This window comes from Zonotrichia leucophrys, chromosome 19 (assembly GCF_028769735.1).
Source record: "Zonotrichia leucophrys gambelii isolate GWCS_2022_RI chromosome 19, RI_Zleu_2.0, whole genome shotgun sequence".
NCBI lineage: Eukaryota > Metazoa > Chordata > Aves > Passeriformes > Passerellidae > Zonotrichia > Zonotrichia leucophrys.
Genome location: NC_088188.1, coordinates 10,203,327 through 10,226,959, shown reverse-complemented (window position 1 = coordinate 10,226,959; position 23,633 = coordinate 10,203,327). Strand labels below are relative to the sequence as shown.

The 23,633-nt window shown below is 48.5% G+C and overlaps 1 protein-coding gene across 5 annotated transcripts in view; it reads left to right on the top strand.

Moving 5' to 3' along the window:
- ACACA (acetyl-CoA carboxylase alpha) overlaps positions 1-23,633 on the top strand; it is a 107,220-nt gene that overhangs the window by 68,580 nt on the left and 15,007 nt on the right. For all 5 annotated transcript variants that reach the window (XM_064729205.1, XM_064729204.1, XM_064729207.1 and 2 more), the window contains 9 exons: positions 3,514-3,783; positions 4,938-5,035; positions 5,519-5,639; positions 6,092-6,202; positions 16,085-16,228; positions 16,333-16,453; positions 18,043-18,139; positions 19,549-19,645; positions 20,268-20,403. In XM_064729205.1, coding sequence (XP_064585275.1) covers positions 3,514-3,783; positions 4,938-5,035; positions 5,519-5,639; positions 6,092-6,202; positions 16,085-16,228; positions 16,333-16,453; positions 18,043-18,139; positions 19,549-19,645; positions 20,268-20,403 — 1,195 coding nt within the window. The remainder of the gene's footprint in view (positions 1-3,513; positions 3,784-4,937; positions 5,036-5,518; positions 5,640-6,091; positions 6,203-16,084; positions 16,229-16,332; positions 16,454-18,042; positions 18,140-19,548; positions 19,646-20,267; positions 20,404-23,633) is intronic.

Here is a 23,633-nt window from a genome sequence, read left to right as displayed (position 1 = left end):
CACGGAGCTGGAATGCCTCTGGCAAGCCGTGTGCACTCTGCCCTTTTCCTGGGAGCTGCTTCATGCTCCAGATAAAAATGCAAAAGCTCTGCACAGTGTAAGTGCAGAGAGTCACTCTTTTAGATCTGAACTTCCAGGCAGCAGATTCAAATGCTGAAATGCCAAAATTGCTGCATCTGCACCAAGTAAATACCCACATTCAGCTTTCCAGATTTGGATGTGAATGGATGAAATGAAGCCTGGCCTTCAGTCCCCAGGCTCAGCACCATCCTGTAGTGAGGGAAGTAGAATAAACCAGCACTGATCTCTTCTCTCTGGTGCCCAGTGATGGGACCTGAGGGAGCAGCTGGAGCTGTGCCAGGGGAAGTTTTAGGTCGGATATCAGGAAAAGGTTTTTCTCCCAGAGGATGGTGGAGCACTGAACAAGCTCCCCAGGGAGTGGTCAAGGCTGCCAGAGCTCCAGGAATGTTTGGACAACACTCTTGGGGATGCACAGGGTGGAATTGTCAGGGTGTCTGTGCAGCGCCGTGAGTTAGACTGGATGATCCCTTCCAGCTCAGGATATTCCATGATTCTGCTGGCTGTGCTTCTGCAGGAATTACAGAACCTGCCAGAGAGAGGCTGCAAAGCTCCCTGTCCCCAGCTGCCAGTGGCATTGGCTCCCTCTGCTCGGAGGGAGCCTGGGATCGGCTCCTTCCCGCTCCCCTCGGAGCCTGCTGTCAACAGCTCTGCCTGCCACCAGCAGTCAATTTGGAACTGCATCAGTGTGTGTATTACTGTTCCCATCGATAGTGCAATTAATGTTGAAGTCAATTTTGGTGTTAATTTTAGGCCATGATTAGTGTTGACACTGGGTGTCAAACGAGCGGCGTTTACGAGCGCCGGGGAAGCGCCGTTCGTTAGCGCGCCCGTTTTACTGGCTCTTAATGCTTCCATTAAGGCCAGGATGGAGTGGGAGAAGGTGTGTGTAAAATTATACATCTGAAACTTGGGTGTCATCTCCGTGTGTCTGCGGGGCTGGGGCCGTTCAGGGAGCAAATGACAGCTGAGCACTGAATCCTAATCACAGTTTGGAGCATCAGAAATAATGATCACTTCTGATCGGGGCTTGTGAATAATTCATCCCCTTTGATTTTCACGTGCTGCCCACTGATACTTTTCAAACCAAATGTGTTCCTACAGGAGAATAATGGTCCCACTTCTTATGGAAATACCAGGGCACAAATCATTTTGCCAACATAAAAACAGTTAAATAAGACGGTTCCTGCTTTTATTTTTCCTCCGCCTCTTCCTCACTCCTGGCTGTGCTGGGAATGGAGCCGTGGCAGGAGCAGCACTTCCAAACTGTGCTGCCTCTTCAAAAGAGCCTGTTCCAAAGCCAGGGCTGCTCACCATCACCTACCATTGCCTGCCAGTGCTCTTAGGTGATTAGCTCAGCCTGGCTAATTAACCTGGGAACTCTCCAATTTTTGGAGTGCTGCCGTTAACTTAAAAATCTCGTTATTCTTTTTTTTTTTTTTTTTCTGGAATGGAAAGTCATTCTCTACTACCCATAAATCTCAACTGAATCTAGCAAATTCATAGCAAAAAAATCCTTAGTTGTGCAGATCCCCGTGGCTTTTATTACAGGATAAATGGCACAAAACATGTGATGAATTGGGGAGGCAAAAGACACCCAAGTTAATAGTGGTGCACTTTTAATTTTATTTTTTTTCCTAAACTGTATAGGGTTGTTCCATATTTGTCAGCTGTAAACTGTTTTCAGGAGTTTGTGCCCTGGCTAGGTTGTTTCTGTTCTACTGGTGACCACTGGCCAAAGGGACTTTACTGGTGTAGGGGACCCACGACCTTGGGTTAGGAAACTATTCCAACACCTCTGTTACAATCTGAATTTTCTAAATAACAAATGCCTTAAATTGGCCTGTTTCCTGTGCTGTCAAAAATCATCAAGCTGCTGAAAGTGAGGAAAATGCCTTACATCCTGGTGGGTGGGATGGAGTGTGGGACCAGCCCTGGGGACTCCCTGGTCCATCACTGGTCCCTCAGCCCTGGCTGTAAGGAAACAGCTGTCAGGGATTTCTGCTCCCTTCTTTGGAGCTGCTGCAGCATCTCTCTGTTCCAAACCCTGCAGTTGGATGCTGAGGTGGAACTGTAAGTCTGCAAATGTTCAGAGGCAAAAAGATTATTCTGTTCTGACTTGTCAGAGTAGGAGTGGAGGAATCCAAGGAGAAGGTGAACTGAAACACTCTGTTAACTTGCAATCTCAGCTCTTGGAAGGGGAGGTGTAAGGAAGGATCTGCCAGTAGCTGGCTGTAATATTTTTGGATTGCTGCCTGCTTTACTTCCAATGACCCTTTGATTAATTCCTCTGCCTCTTTATTTTTTTTAATGAGCCTATTATGGCATATCTTATTGCAGATGCTGATTGGATCTGGGCTGTGTATTGTGCCATTTGGATGTGGATTAAATGGCACAGATCTATCTGCTGCCTCTCCCCCTCCCGCTTTAGTTCATCATGCTCAGAATTCCGAGGCTCCACAATGAGAGCCTCAGCCCTGCTGATTGCAGAGGATGTGCAATCGGCTTGAGGAATGTGTACTCAGGGCTTATGATCCTTGGGCAAGCGGGGACTGGGTGATGCATGTGGCTTTCAAGGGACGCTGCTGCTCCCATCTGTTAATGGCACTCGGAGCCCCGAGCGCTGCCTGAGGGATGGGGCAGCCAGGGCAGGCAGGGAGGGAGGGAGGGATGCTGCTGATCCTGCAGGAGATGGGGCAAGCAGGGATCTGAGGGATGGGGCAGGCAGGGATCTGAGGGATGCTGCTGATCCTGCAGGAGATGGGGCAAGCAGGGATCTGAGGGATGAGGCAGGCAGGGATCTGAGGGATGAGGCAGACAGGGATCTGAGGGATGAGGCAGGCAGGGATCTGAGGGATGCTGCTGATCCTGCAGGAGATGGGCCAGCAGAGATCAGTGATTTTTTGGGAAAGAAAGATGTGCAGTAAAATGTTGCTTAGCCAGGCGGGTTTGGGATGGAGCTGCTGTGAAACTGGGGAAGGGAGAAGGGAAGAGAGGAAGGAATGAAGGGATATCTGAGATAGCAATGAAATAAAAAGGGGGTTAGAATGAGGGTTGGGTGAGGGGGATGAGGGTGTGGGGTGATACCTGGGAATGCTGAGCAGCAGCACATCCCAGCTCACCCTGGGAGCACAGGGAATGCACAGCTCCCTGTGAGGGGGACGTGTTGGATAAACCTGTGACAAACCCCTGAAAGGGGAGAGGGAGCACCAGTGTGAATGTCCTGGTGGGGTGAGAGCAGTGCAGAACGTGCTCCAAGGAGTGTGGGAAGGATCAAGTGCCTCCAGCTGTCCTGTGCACTGGCAGAGCCCATCAGAGCTGCTGTGTTCCCCAGGAAAACACGCCAAGTCCAAGAGAATTCCTGTGTGACTCTTTTCTCTCACACCTTGAGGACACAGCATTTATTTAGTGCCGTTCTCTTCTCCTGGCCTGCAGATCGGCATGGTGGCCTGGAAGATGACCCTGAAGACCCCCGAGTACCCTGAGGGCCGGGATATCATTGTCATAGGCAACGACATCACGTACAAGATCGGCTCCTTCGGGCCCCAGGAGGACGTGCTGTTCCTCAGGGCCTCGGAGCTGGCGCGGGCCCAGGGCATCCCCCGCATCTACGTGGCTGCCAACAGCGGGGCCAGGATCGGGCTGGCCGAGGAGATCCGGCACATGTTCCACGTGGCCTGGGAGGACCCTGACAACCCCTACAAGGTGAGGGAAACACAGGGCGAATGCTGGAGGCTTGTTTTGATAGCACCTTGTTGTATTTGCTCCCCAGGCAGAGGAAGGAATGATGAATTTGATTCTATGTTCTTAGAAGTTCAGTTAATTTATTATTTTACAATATGGTATTATGATGCTGTGGTGTGTTCTTAAGTTTGTTAGTTTGCTCTCAGTAACCAACTGTTATAAATCATAAGAGAGGCTCCAGAGCTACAGCCAACCATAACTCCCAGAGAAAAGAAAATTCTCGAAACCTGAGAAGAGAGAAGGAGTGATTGACTGAGCCCAAAGAAGAAACAACTTTCACTTTATAAGAGAAACCAGGGGAAGAGCAGTTTCATTTCTATAGCAACCTAACTGACAGAGTCCTGAGAAAAGAAGAAACTATTTAATACAGAAAATGAGAAGAGCAAACTAACAAACTTAAGAACACACCACAGCATTATACTATACTAAACTATACTAAAGAATACAGAAAGAATGCTTACAGAAGGTTAAAAAGATAATAATGAAAACTCGTGGCTCTTTCCAGAGCTTCAACACAGTTTGACTGTGATTGGCCAATAAGTTAAAACGATTCACATGAAGCTAATGGAACAATCTCCAAACACATTCCAACACAGCAAAACACAGGAGAAGCAGTGAGATAATATTGTTTTCCTTTTTCTCTGAGGCTTCTCAGCTTCCCAGGAAAAGAATCCTAAGCAAAAAGATTTTTCCAGAAAATGTAACTGTCACAGCACCTCTTCTAGCAGAGGTGAGGGTAAAGATTCCAGAGTTTCATGTCCAAGGTTCTCCTCAGTATTGGATGTGGAACACTGGAAATGCCCAGTGCTAAGCTGGATGAAACTGGGAGCAACCTGGTCTTTTCTAACCCAAACCATTCCATAACAGGATTTTACCATCTCCCAAACAGCAGGTTGACATGTAGAAGGAGTTAGTGCTAAATACTGCACCATTCCCAGCCAAATATTGCACCATTCCCAGCTTTCACTGGCCTCAGCTGCATCTCCAACGTAGAGAGGATATTCTTATCACTCTGTGGAATTTAATTCTGTGAAAGTTTGTTTCTGGAGGGGGTTGCAGGGGATGACAAGGGGCTACAGGTGGGACTGGGATGAATGAGCTGTTTTTCCCTGCAGGGATACAAATACCTGTACCTGACTCCTCAAGACTACAAGAAAGTCAGTGCCCTGAACTCTGTTCACTGCGAGCACGTGGAGGAAAATGGAGAGTCCAGGTAGGAATGGAAAGCTTTCTGTTCATCCTTGGGGCATGCAGGGCATGTCTTTGTCCTCCCAGAGCTGGGGCATTCCCTAGGGTAGGGGATGGAGCATGGGAGAAGGAAGTGAAGAAAAGGTGAGAGACTTGTTGTAATCCTTGTTTTTTTCATCTTTCCCTTTGTCTGCATTCCCTTCCTTTTGTAATTCCCTTTCCCTTCCTTAATTTTCCTGTTAATCAGCCTGCTCCTCATGCCCCGTGGGAATGACAGGACACTTTCCCCAGGCCTCCCTCTCCCCTGGCCTTTCCCCTTGCAGTGCTGCTCCTGTGGGAAGGTTCCATGGTGCTGCAGGACGGGCCCTGCACAGCCCCTGCCCGGGCTTCATGCACATTTCCCCTTGGAGCCTTAATGATATTTAGTCACTTTCCATTTTCTTTGTAGCAAACTGATTCAGCAAATCACTGGACCCTGTGGCTCAGGGGCTGTGTGTGTCTCCCTCAGGTACAAGATAACGGATATTATCGGCAAGGAGGACGGGCTTGGAGTAGAGAACCTCAGAGCATCTGGCATGATTGCTGGAGAATCATCTTTAGCCTATGATAGTGTTATCACCATCAGCTTGGTAATCCCCCACTGCTTTCTATTCTTCAAATGTATTGTCTGTTTCAGCTAAAAATCCTGTGATGATATCCCGAGCATCCATCTGGGATCAGCCTTCTGGCTGATGGAAATGGGCTCCTGTAGGCTTTGAGCAATGCTCCTGGCACCAGTGCAGGGCTGGGTCCCCTCCACACTCAATTTAAAACACTTCAGGCATTTGGCCTCGCATTTGCTCAGTCTGAAAATTGCTGCTTGTCTTTTTTTTTTTTAATAAAATACATTTATGTTCAGATGCTGTGCTTTACAAAGCAACGGATTCTGGAATTTTCCAGCGAGACTAGATTTCATGGCCTTGTACTACAAACACACCTAGTTTTATCTTAGTGTTTGAATCAATAGGTTGTGGCTGTGTGGAGAGACAGAAATCAATGCCGTTGCTTTTTCCTTTTTTTCCCTTTTTCCCTTTTTCCCCAGGTGACGTGTCGGGCGATCGGGATCGGGGCCTACATCGTGCGGCTGGGCCAGAGAACCATCCAGGTGGAGAACTCCCACATCATCCTCACGGGCTGTGGGGCCCTCAACAAGGTGAGTCCCTGCATTTCAGCCCTCAGAGCCCTCGGGGGGCTCATGAAGTCTGGCATGGTGTGGGTTGAAGGAGGAGAGCAGCTCTCAGGGCCCTCGGGGGCTCATGGAGTCTGGCATGGTGTGGGCTCAAGGAGGAGAGCAGCTCTCAGAGCCCTCAGGGCCCTCAGGGGGCTCATGGAGTCTGGCATGGTGTGGGCTCAAGGAGGAGAGCAGCTCTCCACAGAGGTTGTGTGTGGCTGTGTTCGCAGAGGTCTGAGGATGAGGGAAGAGACGGAGATCTGACTCCATGTTTTTTTTAGAAGGCTTGATTTATTATTTTATGATATATATTACATTGAAACTATACTAAAAGAATAGAAGAAAGGATTTAATCTCAGAAGGCTGGCTAAGCTAAGAATAGAATCAGAAAGAATGATAACAAAGCCAGCTGCCTCAGACTCTCTGTCCAAGCCAGCTGGGCTGTGATTGATTGGCCATTAATTACAAACATCCAACATGGGCCAATCCCAGATGCACCTGTTGCATTCCAGAGCAGCAGATAATCATTGTTTACATTTTGTTCCTGAGGCCTCTCAGCTTCTCAGGAGGAAAAAGTCCTAAAGAAAGGATTTTCCATAAAAGATGTCTGCGACAGTTGTGGGCATGGATTGAATCCCAGGCAGGGCCTTCTCCCACCCTCTGAGGGCTGTGAGGGGAGCCAGGGCTGGTCCTGGTGTCTGGAATTTCCTGCTCCAAAATACACGGCCCAGAGTCGCCTGAATCCCAGCCAGCCCCCACATTGTGTTAGTTATGGGGAGCTTGGATACTGTTTTTCCAGTCTGGGAGTGAGATCTCCCGCTGGAAACCTCAGCTGTGGGGACAGGAGGAATAACTGGGGCTGTTACAAAGAAAACTTACAGCCTCACTGCTAAAGTGGCTCTTTTTTCCCCCCACTCCAGAGGCAGATTTTCTTGTCCCTTGCTGCCCCAAGCCCATTAATCCCCCAGGCTGCAGCCTGGTGCAGACACAGCTCCCAGCCCACTCTGCTCCATGGCTGTCCCTGAGGGCTTTGTTTCCCTGAGTTGGGGCTGTGTGCTGTGAGTGCCCTTCCCCATCGAGCAGCTTTGTTCTCAGGCACTCTCAGCACCTGGGGTGCCTGTACTCCATGGCAAGCTGTGTTTCCAGGAGTGCCTGCCTGACAATGGGAGATAAAGGAAAACAGGCTCTTGTTGAATTATTCTCCTGAATAAAGGGGGCTCTGCAGAAAATGAAGCATTGATCCTATCAACTCTAGGCTGCAGCACCCTCAGTTAGATCTCTTACACACATCACACACACCTGCATCAATGGGAGGAAAAGAGGCATTTGAAGATCCAGCCTTTAAAAAGAAATTGAGTCAGTTTAGTGCTTGCTGGAGTGCAGTGAGTTGCCTGGTTCCAGCTGTCGCTTGCTGGGGCCCTGCAGAGTTTCCCAGATGGCAGGGCCAGGCTGTTCAGCTCTCCCCTCTTCCAGGTTTAGCTGCACTCCCTGCCCCTGCTCTCAGTGCCTGTTTGCACAGGACTCCATTAATCCCACTGAATTTTAGGCACTTAAAAATTAAAGGTATGGACTGATTTAAGCACCTGACCTCTGCCAGCAGGCACAGGCAGAAGGAGCTGCTTTCTGTGGGGGATTTATCCCATCCTGAGGATTTCAGTGGGCTCAACAATCCTGTGTGTCCCTTTCTGAGAATTCCAGTGGGCTCAATGATCCTGTGTGTCCCTTCCCCTCCTCCCTGCTCTGTTGGGATGCTTGTGCCAGCTCTGAACCTCTACCTGCCTGAAGGTGAGGGAGGAACCTGTTGCATCCTCCCCAGCTTTCCCAGCCAGCCCCAGCAGTGTTCACCTGCCCTTGACCAGTCCCCTCACTCCTGGGTGTGTGTGGTATCTGCTGCTTCAGACATCCTCAGTTTCCAGTGCCTGCAGTGCTGCTCAGGGCTTCCTGGAGGGATCCAGCTGCAGTTGTGTCCCAGAAATGTGTCTGAAATAGGGAGCTGGTGTCCCGGGCTAGCCTGGAATGTCTGAGCTCAGTCTGGCTGACCTGAAGCAAGCAGTGAATGCTGATCCATGCAAGCACATCTTCAAAATGTCTCCTGTCCGCCAGCAGAACGTGCAGCACAAAACTGTTCCTGCAGCAATGGGGACAATTGGGCTTTCAGAGAGCAGGCAGGCCTTTCTGGGAAGTTGTTTCATTTTATTTTTTTCCCTGTGAAATGCTGGATTCTTTCTAATTTACAAAGGGAGCAGAGGGGAATGGTGACAAACATTATGTGCAGCCAAAGCTGTTGCTGGTCTCGTTCATTATCATTATGTAAAAGCAGCCTGAGGGTTTAGGTGTAGAGGGAAAGGTCCAGCTGCCAGAGCCAGGGGTGACCTCTAACTCAGATGATGAGCTCAAGGTCAGTGTCACTTGGAGCTGCAGCTCCTGGTGCCTTCTGGGCTTGGCTCCTCACATGCTGCTGGTGAGCACAGGGCACATCCTGGGGAGACAGCTGGGTTAGAGCACCCTGCAGCCCTTGCCTGGCAGAGAATGCACCAGGGCTGTGCAGGGTTCCATGGTGGAACTTTGTCCCCATGCCCAGGTGAAGGTGCCATGCTCCAGGTGCCAGCACAGGGCACACAGGGCTGTGTTTCCCTGCCCCTTTTGTGTCCCCAGTGCATTTCAGCAGGGCTGTGCAGGGTTCCATGGTGTCCCCATGCCCAGGTGAAGGTGCCATGCTCCAGGTGCCAGCACAGGGCACACAGGGCTGTGTTTCCCTGCCCCTTTTGTGTCCCCAGTACATTTCAGTGGGGCTGTGCAGGGTCCCATGGTGTCCCCATGCCCAGGTGAAGGTGCCACGCTCCCCATGCCAACACAGGGCACACAGGGCTGTGTTTCCCTGCCCCTTTTGTGTCCCCAGTGCATTTCAGCAGGGCTGTGCAGGGTTCCATGGTGTCCCCATGCCCAGGTGAAGGTGCCACGCTCCCCATGCCAACACAGGGCACACAGGGCTGTGTTTCCCTGCCCCTTTTGTGTCCCCAGAGCATTTCAGCAGGGGTGGCTGGAGGGGTGGAAATGCCATTTCCCTGCTCGGGGTGAGCGTGTGCCGCGCTGTGCCGAGCCCGCTGACCCCCCTGCAAATTGAAATAATGATAATGCGCGTCTCCTGACTGCATCAAAGTATCAGCACATCAAAAGCCAGGAGGCATGAAATGCAAATGATAAAGTGAAAGCAGATGGATTGTGCATGATCGCCTGATGCCCAATGAATTTTAAAAGATGCTGGTTCACATGGGGAGAGGGGCTGAAATAAACACGTTATCCCTGCAATTTTTTCTTTTTTTTTTTTCCTCTTTTTTTTTTGTTCTTGCTGCTCACTCCTGACAATATTTTTTCACACTTCAGCGAGCAGCCACTCCATCTCCCTCCCTCCCTTCCCTCTCTTTCTCTCCCTCTCTCTCTGGCGCTGTCTCTACCTCACACACGTCTCGGGTCATGTCGCCGCAGCTCCGGTGGAAATAATAAGATATAAACCACGAGGTTGTTATTTGCATAGAAATAGCATGGAGCCCCAGGCAGCATGGGAGAAGGACACAGAGATCATTTGTCTAAAATTTTAATGAAAACTTTTGCTGAGGCAGAGATTTTTATTTTATTTTTTTTTTTAAACTTCCCCTGCCTCCCCCTTTTTCTGCCCCCAAACCTTCCTCCTCTTCTTCCTCCCTCCCTCCCTTCCCTTGTGATAACCTGAGCACGGGGTGATTTCAGACCTGCACCAGCACCTCCATTTCCATGGGTTTTCTTTTTGATGGAAGTCAGACCAAAGAGCCTGGCATTCCCCATTCCTGCACTGCTTCCAGGGCTGTGTTCCATTTCAGCCCTCCCAAGGATGTTCCAGAGTCTGCCTCTGACCTATTTTTAATCAGTTTGCTCCTCCTTGTCTTTTGTGTTTAAAAGAAATCCCGTCTTGGAGGCTGTTGTGTTAATGGAAACAAATAGTGGCTTTCAGTCACATTTTCCCTGCAGATGGGTGTTCTGGGCTTTTCCTAAGGGAAGCCAGGTTCAGCTGAGACTTTCAGGAACTGCTCCAAGCAGGATTCCCATCAGTTTGTTATGTAGATGTTCAGCCAGGCTCTCAGACAGTTCATTTTGTGATGGTGATGAAGAGCTGCCCCGAAGCTGTCAGAGGTGACAGAATTCTGACCAGCCCTGGTTTGTTTCCCTCCTGTTTTAGCTTTATTTTCCCCCAAACCCTCTGGTCGTGACTTGCCCCGTGCTCCCCATGGTTTGCTCAGAGCACCAGGGGTGAGCTGGACAAACCCCACCTGCCAGGACTCTGCAGGGAGGATGAGGGGTCAGAAACTGAAATATGGAACATTCAAGGCACAGTTCAGCACTTTGGGCTTCATCTCCCTGCCAGGTCATGGGGTGGCATTTCTGACCAGAATGGGTCAAAAAAGAAAAAAAAAAGTGTTGTTTGGTCTTGTTGGATTGCTTTGCACGAGTTCAGAGGAGAATATCTTTGTGTTTTTGATTCGGTCCTGAGTTGTGCTGAGAACGTTCTGGATGCTCTGGGATTCACAGAACAGGATGAGACAATAGGTCAGGGCTGCTCAGGGGGCTGTGAGAGAGCTCTGGGCAGCTCTCAGGCTCCTCAGGGAGGAACAGGAGGCTCGCACAGCCTGGGGAGTGATTGCCAACAGCAATATTTACCCTTCAATTTCACAATCTGCAAAAATAAATAAAAGCCCTGTGAGCCTGATGCTGTTTGGGGTTTGTACTGTGGAAAGCTATTTTTTTTTGAGATTCAAGGCAGGGATAGCTCAGTATCTGCTCAAGATGACTCCAGTCCTGGGATTAGATCAAAGCAATCATGTGAGAGCAATCATGTGAGTTAGAACAGCAAGTGCCAGCCCTGTCATTCAAAGGAGCATTATAATTATTAATGCATGATATGAATCATTCTGTAGTGGCACAGCAGGACTGTTGGGAGATCTGGATGGGTGCAGGGTGTTGGAGAATGCTAAGCAAGGAGGGCTGGGAATGTCAGCCAGAAATGAACACTCACCAGCATCGAGGGTTGGCTCCTTGTGTGGAGGTTGGGGCTGCCCAAGGAGGGATAACCCAGCTGTGCCCTGGGTGCTGAGGACAAGGGTGGGCTCAGGATGGAGGCTGTGTTCTCTTGCTCTGTGTGGAGCAGTGCATGCAGGCAGGATGGATGCCTGGCCTCAGTGCAGATAAACAACCACCCTCACCCTCCGTGGCTGCATTTTTGTTTTAATTGCCTTTCTTTAAGTGGTGATATTTGTGTATTGTTCCCATTAGAGACAATTTACGTTCCAGGCATGCCATTATCAGTCCCTTGGTGTTTGCTTAGGGAGGAAAGTCTAATAGATTTCTGTTGACTTTTTTTATTCTCCCTCCTTCTATCATTTTTAATACAGATCTGGCTCAGTTTATCTGTGTGGGTGGGGGCTCTGTGTGTGTTTAATTCTGCTAAACAGGAGTTTACCATCATGGCCCATATTCTGCCTGTCCAAATCTCTTCCCCAGGTTTGTGCCCTGCTCCTGGGGATCCTGCAGGCTGTGTTCTCACTGGAGCATTAACTCTGCTCCCTGATGTTCCACAGGAGCTGAACTTTTCAAAAATATCCCAGAATTTTTGGTCCTGACCATCCCTCCTGGGCTGTCCCCAGGGGCACATTGGGGTGAGCAGCCTGGGGTGTTTTCTGTAGGAATTCCCTGTGATTCTGGACACGTGGTGGGAACTGCAGGAACAGCACTGGAGAATTGCATTGGAGCATTTCTCATGACTGAACCTAAATTCACACTGCAAAGTGAGCAGAGTTTCAGTGTGCTGGTGAAGAGGTCCCTGCACTGCAGCCTGTGCCCCAGGGTCTCTGAGTGACAGGGTCCAGAAGGTTCTCTGGGGTCCAGAAGGTGACAAAGGAAATGACCAAGATCTTTGCATTGGAGACAACCACTGATATTGTTTATGGGGTTCATATCTAGATTAGGGAACCCCTGGCTGGGACAGGTGGGATTTATGGGTGTTGGCACCATGCAGAAGAGGGGCTGTAATTTTAGTTTGCAAAGTGAATTGAGTCCTTTTGATTTACCACTGGCTGAGGGAGTGACCTTGAGCAAAACACACGCAGGGAGAGGAGAGAGGGGCACGAGGGTTTTGACAAGACATTTTTCATTTGGAAATGCCACTTCACTGAAACTGGAGCTCTTCAGGAAAAAGTATCAGTTTGGATGAGCTTCTCCTCAGGAATTTTTTGGGTCGAATGAAAAGTTGTTAGGTTCTTATTTCCCAGCTGATTTTCTTCCCAAATTAATTTTTATTTTTAATACGTACAGCAGATACTTTAGAGGTCATTTGGAGCCTGTCTGATCTCGAGTTTGTAGTTCAGCTCTCAAGATGGCAAAACCTGATTTTTCTGCTGCAGCCCAGAAATTTTCCTCAGTAACCGCAAGGCGGGAAAACCTTCCCACTAGAATTGTGTGATGGAGACAGACAGACAGACAGAACCTCTCTAGCTGTGGAGCCCTGCTCCCTGTGTGTCTGTGAGGAGGGTTGGGAGGAGCAGGAGCTGCATTTCCACGTGCACCTGGCTGCACCTTGCCCTGCTTTTTTGCCCCTTTCCCCTCTGATCTCCCCAAATGGAAGCAGGGAAGGACTCCACCAGCAGGACCTGCCCCTGGATTTGCAGTCAGGAGCCATCCCCAATAACCATCAGGCTGTCAGCTCCCCACCTCCCCCCAGCTCCCACCTCCCCCATCACTCACCAAAGGGAAAAAAGAGCCGGGGCTGCAGCTTGAAATATATCATGCAATAGTGTATCATGAATTTCTTGTGAATCACATTGGAGAAGCAGGTTTATTTATTTCCGAGACTCTAAATCAATACAAAGTAGGTCTCTTAGTTCTGAAGCTGGGATGGAGTGGGAAAAAATGAGCCCATTGTACTCTTAAAACTTTGGGGAAAGGAGATGACAGCTATATAATTCCATTTACCAGGCACTAGGGGCTTTAATGTGAAGGTGACAGGGAGCTCTTTGTGCATTTAGAGCACCATATCTTCTAAATAAAAGATCTGTAGACTTGATAGTGGAGTATAGCTCTGCCTTTAATAATCTCCAAGCATTAGACCGAGCCAATCTGTTCCCCAGTCAGAAGGGTCCCCCACCGCACGCTCGTAAATTCCGAGTGCAGGAACTGCACAGAGCCAGGATTAGCAATGCAGGAAGGGCAGAGAGGAGCTGTCTGTGCTCCCAGTGCCAGGCACGGGGCTCTGCATTCTGTGCTCTCTTCCCTCTTGCTGCTTTTCCCCCTCTAATGCGTGATCCGTGTGGGGGAAGAGCTGGAAATGAGCACTGAGCTCTGTCGAGGCTTGGCTGCACATAATAGCAGTCAGGTTTGAAGTTCCTGCATTGTGTTCCTACATTTTTTCTGATGAGACATTCATTCCCATCATTTCTGCCTGTTTATGAAAAATAGGCTATTTATAGGACGTGCATATGCCTCTCCTGCTTCGTGTTCCTGGCAGACAATGTAAATTGTGGGATGGGAATTGCAATTATTGAAATTATTTGGATAAAAATCTGGCACTTATATTTGATATGAACACATGATATGCTTGGAATAATAACAGCACTTATGTTACATAATGATTCCCATTCAAGCCCTCCAAGCTGTCATGTTTTCAGATCTTTCAGCCTGGGTGAAACAGATGAGCCAGCCCAGCTTTGCAGGGCAAGTCCCAACTCTCCAGCAGCTCAGCTTCTGAGAGGGGAAAGCAGCTGCTCAGCATGGGTTGGAGTGCTGGAGAATTATTAATATGCACATGATGGGCCTATGAACCTGTTGAGGACCATCCTTCAGAGGCTGTTGGAATCCTGGCTCTGCTCGTGCTTGCCAAAGGATCCTCTGAAATAACAAGAAATGTGCTTTCCTCATGGGTTTTTTGAAGATCTGATGAACTCAGTGTTGGCAACACTGCCCCAAGTATTTTGGAATGTTTTGGAAGTCTTCTCCAAGGTAACAAATGGCAGCACAAGAGGAGATACAGGTTGGACACTAGGAGGAATTCCTTCATGGGAAGAGTTTAAGGTCCCTTCCCAGCCAGACCATTCTCAGTTCCATGATCCTCCTGAGCCCCCAGTGCCGGGCAGGGGATGGAGCAGCCCATGCTGTGCTGAGGCTCTGTGACTCAGAGCCCTGTCCCCCTCACCTGTGCACCTCCAGCTCATCCCAGTCCCAGCTCAGAGCACCTTTCCCTGCAGCTGGGCTCCCTCTGCCTGGCTCCCTCCTGCTCTGGGCTCTCCCCCTGCCCCAGGCTCTGCTGGAAGGGCTGCAGCACTCAGAAGGAGCTGTGTGTTTATCTGCATCTCCAAAAAGGGATTTAAGGGTGAGAGCAGTGCTATGTTAGGCTGTTTCATTGCCTGTCAGCAGTGCTAAACCTGAGCTGTCTGCAGAGTCTCCAGATAAGCAGGAGCAGAGGCCCATTTTGCATGTACATGCGTTTGCATTGGTTCAGAGAGGGGCAGTTTAAATCCTCTTTATTTTTATTTTCCTCTGTGGGAAGCGTTTAGCTAGGCTTGTGCCTGGCATCTGGAGGCCTGGGCTTTTCTTATCCTTGAACCTAAATCTGTGCTGCTGTCTTCTCTACCACGGCTTTGCTTGGCACTGATTCTGTTAGATTTGGAGGAGGAAGGTGTTTGATCTCAGAAGGGAGACCCAGGAACATCCCTGTGCTAAAACACACCCTGAATTCTGTATTTGGGGTTAGGTTTGTGACATCTGTGCCTTGTTTTTTTCTGTACATAAACCTTGGCTGGCGTGTGCCAGCTCCTCAGTGCCCAGAGTGAGCTGTGCTGGGTGTTTGGGGGAGGCCAGGCTGGTGCTGTGTGTTTGAGGGGGTTTTTAAGATCCAAATGAAGCAGGTGTGTAATGTCCTCTGTCTGTTAGAAAGACTCAACCCATAAAAATAACAAACGGCGTGTATTTGCTGGAATGTCAAAGTTATGAGTTTATTTTGTAATGATGTGCTCCTGCCTTCATGAGGTAAACTGGCCGTGGCAGAGGTGTTATTAGTAATATGGAGTCAGTGGAGCAGAAAGCCAAGTGACCGAGAGATCAGTGTATCAGTCAGGGAGAGGGCAAATGGGAAGAGACAGCAGGAGAATGAGAAAAGAGCTGTGCTGCCCAGGCTCAGATTGGAGATGGAGCTGTGCAAGGGAATGAGCAGCCCCAGCCTGCCTCTGGCCAGCCTCTCCCAGGAGCTCACGGGCCTTTGTCTGGTTTTTCCCCCCACTTATACATTTAAATACATCCACCCACAGTTTCTAGGAGCAGCTTGGGATTAGTGAGCTGAGCTGGGCTCAGCACTCAGGAGCTTTGGTCACACTGCTGCTTGGGGAGGGTGAGGGGGAAAACTGCCTCAGTTTCCCCACTGGTATCATTCCCCTTGGAGATCATAGAATCAGAATGGTTTGGGCTGGGAGGAACCTTAAAGATCCAATTCCACCCCTGCCATGGACAGGGACACCTTCTGTTATCCCAGGCTGCTCCAAGCCCTGTCCAGCCTGGCCTTGGACACTTGCAGGGATCCACAGCTTCTCTGGGCATCCTGTGCCAGGGCCTCCCCTGGAAAAATTCCTTCCCAATATCCCACCCTGCCCTCTGTTCACTGGGGATCATGTTCAGCAGCTCTTAGCTGCACACAGGGCTTGTGGGGCTGTGCTGGGAGAGGTTTGCTCCATCCTTTCCATTTCCAGGTGATGCTGAGGTGCTGCAGGGCTGGCTCTGTGTGTCCCTCCTTGGCCAGCACCTCCTGCTCACACCCCAGCCCTGATGGCTCTCCCATTTCTCTTCCCCCAGGTGCTTGGACGGGAAGTTTACACCTCCAACAACCAGCTGGGAGGGATCCAGATCATGCACAACAACGGGGTGACCCATGGCACTGTGTGTGATGACTTTGAAGGGGTCTACACCATTCTGCAGTGGCTTTCCTACATGCCAAAGGTAATTCCTGGGCCTGCCAGGTGCGAGGTGCCACTGTTTGCTGTGTTTGCAGGGTTTTGGGAATGGGGCTCTCACTTCCTTCTGTGTTTCCCTTTTTCCCTTAGAATATCCACAGCCCTGTGCCCATCCTGAAGGCCAAGGATCCCATAGACAGGACCATTGACTTTGTTCCCACCAAGGCCCCCTACGACCCTCGCTGGATGCTGGCTGGACGCCCCAACCCAAGTAAGGCCAGGACATGCAGCAACTCACCTTGTTCCAAGGCTGTTTGCCACGTGTCTGCTACCCAAATATATTTCAGATTCTGTAAAATAATTACTTCTGAGCAGTATGGCCAGAATATATAAATATTTACATATAATAATATTAATCAATAATATTATTTATAAACAATATCTAAAAGTAGCATGTAAATCCTGAGTGCTCAAGGACACCATACTTTTATGGATTATCTATTTACTGGGAATAGGCACTTCTATGGATTTTTTTTATGATTTAGGGAAAGTCCATCCACAGAGGGTTTGTTAAAGGAATCACAATGTTCCTGCAGATCTTGGAGCGTTGTTGTGTTGGCACCACTGGGGTTGTGCAGCCTTGTGTAGGTACAAGCTGCAAACTGGGTGACCATTACTCCTGCTGTTATTAATGAGTTTGGGGGGCTGAAATGAGATTTGTGATAAACTAAGTTTTCTGGTTTTGGATAATATTTTTTCATCATCTCTCAAGCAATTCATCCAGCTGTCCGGGCGCCGCAAACGCCGGCCTCCAAATCGAGTGACTTCAGATTTTAATTTAGTGGAAGCGTTAAGGAAAGCAGATGATTCCCTGTGATAAGTTAAAGCAGATATCTCCTAGGTGAAAAGTTAAAGCCATTTATTAGAGGAGATATTGCCGTGATATTCTTCAAAGTGACGCCCGACACGAGGCCAGAATCTCAACGATCAGCTTCGGGCTCGCGATAAAGAGATAATTCTGAAATGGATGGTCACATTTTACAGTGGGGCCACAGAGGCAAGGAATGTAGAACACAGTAATTACAAGTTTGGGCTTGATAAAACACTCTCCATCCTGTTTAAGTCAGCAGAGGTTAGCGTGCTCGGATCTCCACTTTTTAATTGGTTTTGGACTTGGGTTTGCAGAAGCAGAGGGAAGAGTTGCTCGGGAGCTCTGTGCCAGGGGGTGAAGCTGGGAGAGATTTGGGGTTTTGGGGGGGATTTTTTGGTGGATTATTTTTGTGCAGAGCTTCCCAAAACCCCAGTGCACAGCAGGTGCCCCACAGAATTGTGATTTCTGTAACTGACTCTGAAATACCATTGAAATTTTCGTATTTAGTTCCCGGGTTTCTGCAGCATTCCTTCTTTCAAAGAAAGATTAGGCAGGATCAAGAGAAGAATATGAGATAAGTTTTAAAATAGAAATAGATGTGTTGAAAACCATCTTTAATGACTTTACTGCCTTTTGACAAATGTTTGTAGTCTTGAAAAAAGCAGAGTTATTTATTTAAAAGCACGGGAAGTCCCTCTGCTCTCCGAACCCCATCGTTTAACAATAAATGATGCTTTTGCTGATAAATTGCTGTCTTTATGCAGACTAGGAAATGAAATAAGACATGATGGCTGAAGGCAGACAAATGCTCAGCTGTCTAATGTTCCCTTGTATTGTCATCTATTTAAAATTAAATAAATAAAAAGACAGTGCCATGTTCTCCAGCTGGCATTTTTAAGCAAGTTTGATTTGTTGCTTTGATATTCTGTTTTCTTTCTTCCCTCTCTCCTTCCTCCTTTGATTTTTCCCTTTTTTCCCCTTCCCTTTAGATCAGAAAGGGCAGTGGCTGAGTGGCTTCTTTGACCATGGCTCGTTCATGGAGATCATGCAGCCCTGGGCACAGACAGTGGTGGTGGGGAGAGCAAGGTAAGTTCTGAGGTGTGTTTAAGGCAATTGTAGAAATCAGGTTTGGGATAGCTTTGCATTTCTCTAGAATACAGCATTCCTGTGATTATTTCCTTTTCTCTCTATGTGTATATATATTTAATAGAAGGAGTTGAAAAGAAAGGGATGAGATGACCTTTAAGGTCCCTTCCAACCCATTCCATGGCTCTATAATTCTATAATTTAAAGGCTTCCAGGCCAAGCAGTGTGCCAGGGGTGGAAATCATTGATTTGGCAAAGCCAGAAGCTCTCTGTCCATGCTCAGCTTCACTTGCAGTTCCTTTCTTCTGACAAATTCCGAGTGGCTTTGGACTCTCACACAGCAGGGATATATAACACAAATGAAACAGACTCCTTTCAAAAGCAGTGGCACTTTGAAAAAAAACAAATATGAATGTATTCTTCTGGGATTCTTACTGTAAGTGCTGCCAAAACTCATCTCTCATATGTATGTTTGGAATATGTGTGCTGTTGGCTGTAAATTGTCTTTTATTATTCTATGGCAACTTGTCCAGGGACACACTATAAAACAAGATGTAGCATCTTCATGTGCTAGCCTGATAAAATTTATATGAAGTATTATGGAAAACAGAAGTTGTTTTGAGCTGTTTTCAAGTTCAATAAATAACTGTAATACTTGGATAAAGATGTTCTTTATTAGGTCACATGGGCCCTAATACAGAAGTTATAAGTTACCGATTTAGGACGGCTCCTGCAATTATGGGGTTCCAGCAGACTCTTCATCACAGGGAATGGGAATATTTCAGCCCCTCGGTGCACATGGGCCCTGTCTCTGCCCTGGCTGTGGGAAATCAGCTTGGGCTGCCTGGGGAGGGAGAGGGGCCCTGCTGGGACTGGCCTGGCAGCGTGGCTGCCATGGCCTTTGTGTGCAGCAGGGCTGGCTGCCCTGGGAGGCACAGCTGGGATCTGCCCTGGTGCCTGCTCTGCTGCCCATCCCTCTGTCCCTGCTCCCTGTCCCCTGGCAGCAGAGCTGGGAAAGCACAGGAATTGTTTACCAGCTCCCCGTCCCCCTGGCTGTCACCCTCCAGGGCAGATCTGGGGAAACACAGAAATTCTTTAAAATCCCTCTAAATACCAACCCCTTCTGGGATTCTCTGATTTTTCACGGTCAAATCCACCAGTACCAAAATCTGGGTGATGGCAGGTGAAGGGTGGTGGATACACAGATTTACCACTCAAAATCTGGGTGTGGTTTATTCTGTTTAGGTTTTAGATAGAATGTGCTCGTCTTTGGAGTAGATTTTGCTTTGAGGGCTGTGACCTCTCTGGAACTCTCCAGCCCCAACTCTGCTCCTGTTGCTTGTCTCCCCCGGGTGTTTGGCTGTGTAAAAAAGCAGGAGTGGGGATTTCAGTGTCTCACCTGTTTGCAGGCTGGGAGGAATACCTGTAGGAGTGGTTGCTGTGGAAACGAGGACGGTGGAGCTCAGCATTCCTGCTGATCCTGCAAACCTGGACTCGGAGGCCAAGGTGGGTGGGCCCTGTGCCCCTGTCCCTGTGTGTCCCCTGCCAATGGCCCCGTGCAGTTCCCTCCTTTCCCCAGGTGTGGTTCCCATTCCTGGGGAGCTGGCAGTGCCTGCACTCTGCTGTGTGACCATTCCTACATTCCTGACCTCCAGGAATTCCCAGATTCCCTGCAGCCCTGCTTCCCTCAGGACTCAGGGAGGGGCAGGGATCAGGGATCAGGAGATGTGACAAGCAAAAATCCCTTCCCTGCTCTCCTGCTGTGACTGCAGTGCTCCATGACCTTCCTGCTGTGACATTTTGCTGTTTTCCTGCCTGGTTTCACAGCCCTGGCCCTGCTTCATCTCTCCAGGGCTTTCTCCTCTCCATCTCCTTTTCTTTCTCTTACAGCATCACAGTGTCAGGCTGTCCATACTCTTTTCTTAGCTGAATTAATGGGAATGCTGCTGTTGAAGTTGGTGACAAAAGGATTGTCCCAATTTTCCCACGGCCAAGCAGGTCCCACACATTTCACCTGCCATGTTCCTCGTTGTTTATCCCACATCACAGCTCCTGATGGTTTTTCTGTGTTTTAACTTTTACATTAATGTGCTTCAAGGGCCTGACAGTGGATTTTTCTTCCCCCCAGATAATCCAGCAGGCTGGGCAGGTGTGGTTCCCTGACTCTGCCTTCAAAACAGCCCAGGCAATCAAGGACTTCAACAGGGAAGGGCTGCCCCTGATGGTCTTTGCCAACTGGAGAGGCTTCTCTGGGGGAATGAAAGGTAAGCAGCACTTTGGAGCTGTCCTGGGGCTGGTCTGGGCTCTGGCTTGGCTGCTCAGGGCACCACAGAGTGCTGCTTGAAAAGTGCTGAAGTGCCAAGGATGTGAGATTGATGCTGTAAAATTTGAAGTGAAAGATTGGATCAGGGCCTCTTGCCTGTGTGAGGGAGCACTGGAGCTCTCAGGGTGGCAGAGGCTGCTGGGCACAAGGCAAAGCCTCTGAGTTTGCAGAGGCAAAGGTGGGAGTTGGCAAAAGAGGGCAAAATTCTTCCCTCTGGAAAACACCCCTTGCCTTTGAGGGTGGATTCTGCTCCGTTTGCTTATTCTGCACCCCCTACACGAGCTGCTTTCCCAGCCACACAACTCACTGGGATGTTGTTGATGTAATTTTAGCTTATTTATTTACCTTATTTATTCCTTAAATATTGTTTTACCTTAAAATGTCAGGTGTGGCTTTGCTGGGTTCCTCAGAAGCTGAGTTTGAGCTTTGGGGTTGTGTGGAACAGGCAGCACAAGGATGTTAATATTTATATTGCATAGCCCAAGTTATTCCAGGCAGCTGGCAGCAGGAGGAGGGCAGGACAGAGCCATTGCAGTTTGCACCTTGCTCCTTGCATTTTCCAGCCTCCTGCTTGCTGCTGGTGTCTCCTGACACTCCCGGGGTCCCTCGGGGAGTTGTTTGCAGTTTTGGTTTCAGTGCTGGCTGGGGATTATGCAGGGAGGGAAAATAAACAATTATGCCACCCCTCAGTGCACACAAACACACTGCCAGGAGCCGACTGCACTGTGGGTAAAATGACTCCAAAATTGTGTGTAATGAGTAGGAAAAGATTAGAGACAGCTCTTGCTATGCTGAAAATTGACATTAGTGAAGGGGGAGGAAAAGGAAAAAAAAAAAAAAAAAAAAGAGGGAAAAAATTAAACCCCCTCTTTCCCAGTCAGCCTGGGAGGTCTAATTCCTGCTGCAAAAGAAATAATTAAAAAACACCCTAAATGAAGGCAGCTCGTGGCGTGGTGGTGTCCCCTTCTGTGGCCAGAAGGCTCCTGAGCACAATGAGAATGCAATGCTGGAGAACTGGCTGGCACATTGTGCTGGAGGAGCCATTGGGCAGGGCTGGTTTGGGCTCTGTTTGGGCGAGGCAGCGCTGACCCACGGCAGGGACACCCCGAGCGTGACATTCCCTGGGAATGAGCACCAGGGCCCTCCTGCAGCGGGGCTGAGCACAGGGAAACCTCCCATGGAGGGGCTGGGGTTCCACTGCTCCCCTCTGCCCGGGACAGAGCCCCAACAACATCAAATACAGGGAAAAGAAAGAGGAAAGCAGAGGGGAGAGGCTGGGCTGGGTGGTGGGTGATGGGTTGTGGGGCTGGATGCTGGGTTGTGCACAGGCACATCCTTCCTGTGCCTGTGCCAAAGGATGCATGGGCATAGAAAGGATCCCAAAGGATCCATGGGCACAGGAAGGATCCAAAAGGATCCACAGGCACAGAAAGGTCCCAAAGCATCCATAGCACAGAAAGGATCCCAAAGGATGCACGGGCACAGAAAGGATCCAAAAGGATGCACGGGCACAGAAAGGATCCCAAAGGAAAGGATGCACAGGCACAGAAAGGATCCCAAATGATATTGGGATAGGATCCAAAAGGATATTTTGGATCTCAAAAGATCCACGGGCACAGAAAGGATCCATGGGCACAAAAAGGATCCACGGGCACAGAAAGGATCCCAAAGGATGCACAGGGACAGAAAGGATCCCGAAAGATCCATGGGCACAGAAAGGTCCCAAAGCATCCATAGCACAGAAAGGATCCCAAAGGAAAGGATGCACAGGCACAGAAAGGATCCCAAATGATATTGGGATAGGATCCAAAAGGATATTTTGGATCTCAAAAGATCCACGGGCACAGAAAGGATCCATGGGCACAAAAAGGATCCACGGGCACAGAAAGTATCCCAAAGGATGCACAGGGACAGAAAGGATTCTCAGGCACAGAAAGGATCCCAAAGGATCCACGAGCATGGAAAGGATCCCAAAGGATCCTCAGGCACAGAAAGGATCCAAAAGCATCCATGGGCACAGAAAAGGATCCACGGGAACAGAAAGGATCCAAAAGGATCCATGGGCAAAGAAAGGATCCCAAAGGATCCTCAGGCACAGGAAGGATCCCAAAGGATCCTCAGACACAGAAACACTTCCCTGACCACCTGCTGGCACCTGGGAAATGAAATCCTTTCCTGATCCCACCCTGGAGCTCTGAGAAAGCATCAGGTTCCCCCAGTTCCTCTGCCTCTCTCCCTCTGCCCTGTTCAAACAATTAGTGCTGCTCTTCTCTGCACTTCACCTGAGTAAAATATACACCCGTGGCAGGAGTGAAAAATGTATTGCTAATTACACAATTATTTTATTATGTAGCACTAGTAAAAAATGTCTAGTAAAGAATTAATTCAGTTAAAATAATTTGAATCAAGCAATTATTTTCTTAACACTAGAATTAGCTGAAAGTACTTCAAGTGGTTTATTACTAGCACTACATAATAAAATAATTGTATAATTAGTAATAAATTTGTCACCCCTTTTGAGTCTTTTTCTTTGCTCAGGACAAAGGGAAAGGTTGGAGTTTTGTTTGTTCTCACTCCTCACTGTCTCTGCTGGGATTTATGTTTATTCCCAATTAGAGGGAATAAATTGTTCTTCCTTTTGTCAGCATTTGATACCTCCTAAATAACATGAAATTCCTTTTCTTGGGTGTTTGGGCAGTGACCTTGGAAATGAAATGGAAAGATCCTATCAGTGCCTGTGGTACTAATATATATTCTTATATATTTGACATATATATATTCATATATAAATTCATATATATATATATTCATATATATATAGTTATAATATATTATATGTATATATTTATATTTATATAAATATTAAATATAGAGGAGTGTTTCCCAAAGAGTTAATTGCTTAATTATGTTCATGTTAATGCTTAACACTAAAATGAGGGTTAAATGACAAAGGCACCTTGGCTTTTCTCCAGGGATAGGAGGATTTTAGATGAATAAAAGTGTCTCAGTGTTCCCAGACTGTTCCTGTTGCAGCAGGTGTGAGTACATAAATGCAGATCTTTTATTTTCTCTGCACTGGTATTTTAATGAGGCAAACTGGAGGGTCCAAGCAAAAACCCAACTGATGGAGTGGGTTGGAAGAGATGAGGGATGGATTCCTGCAGTGTCTCA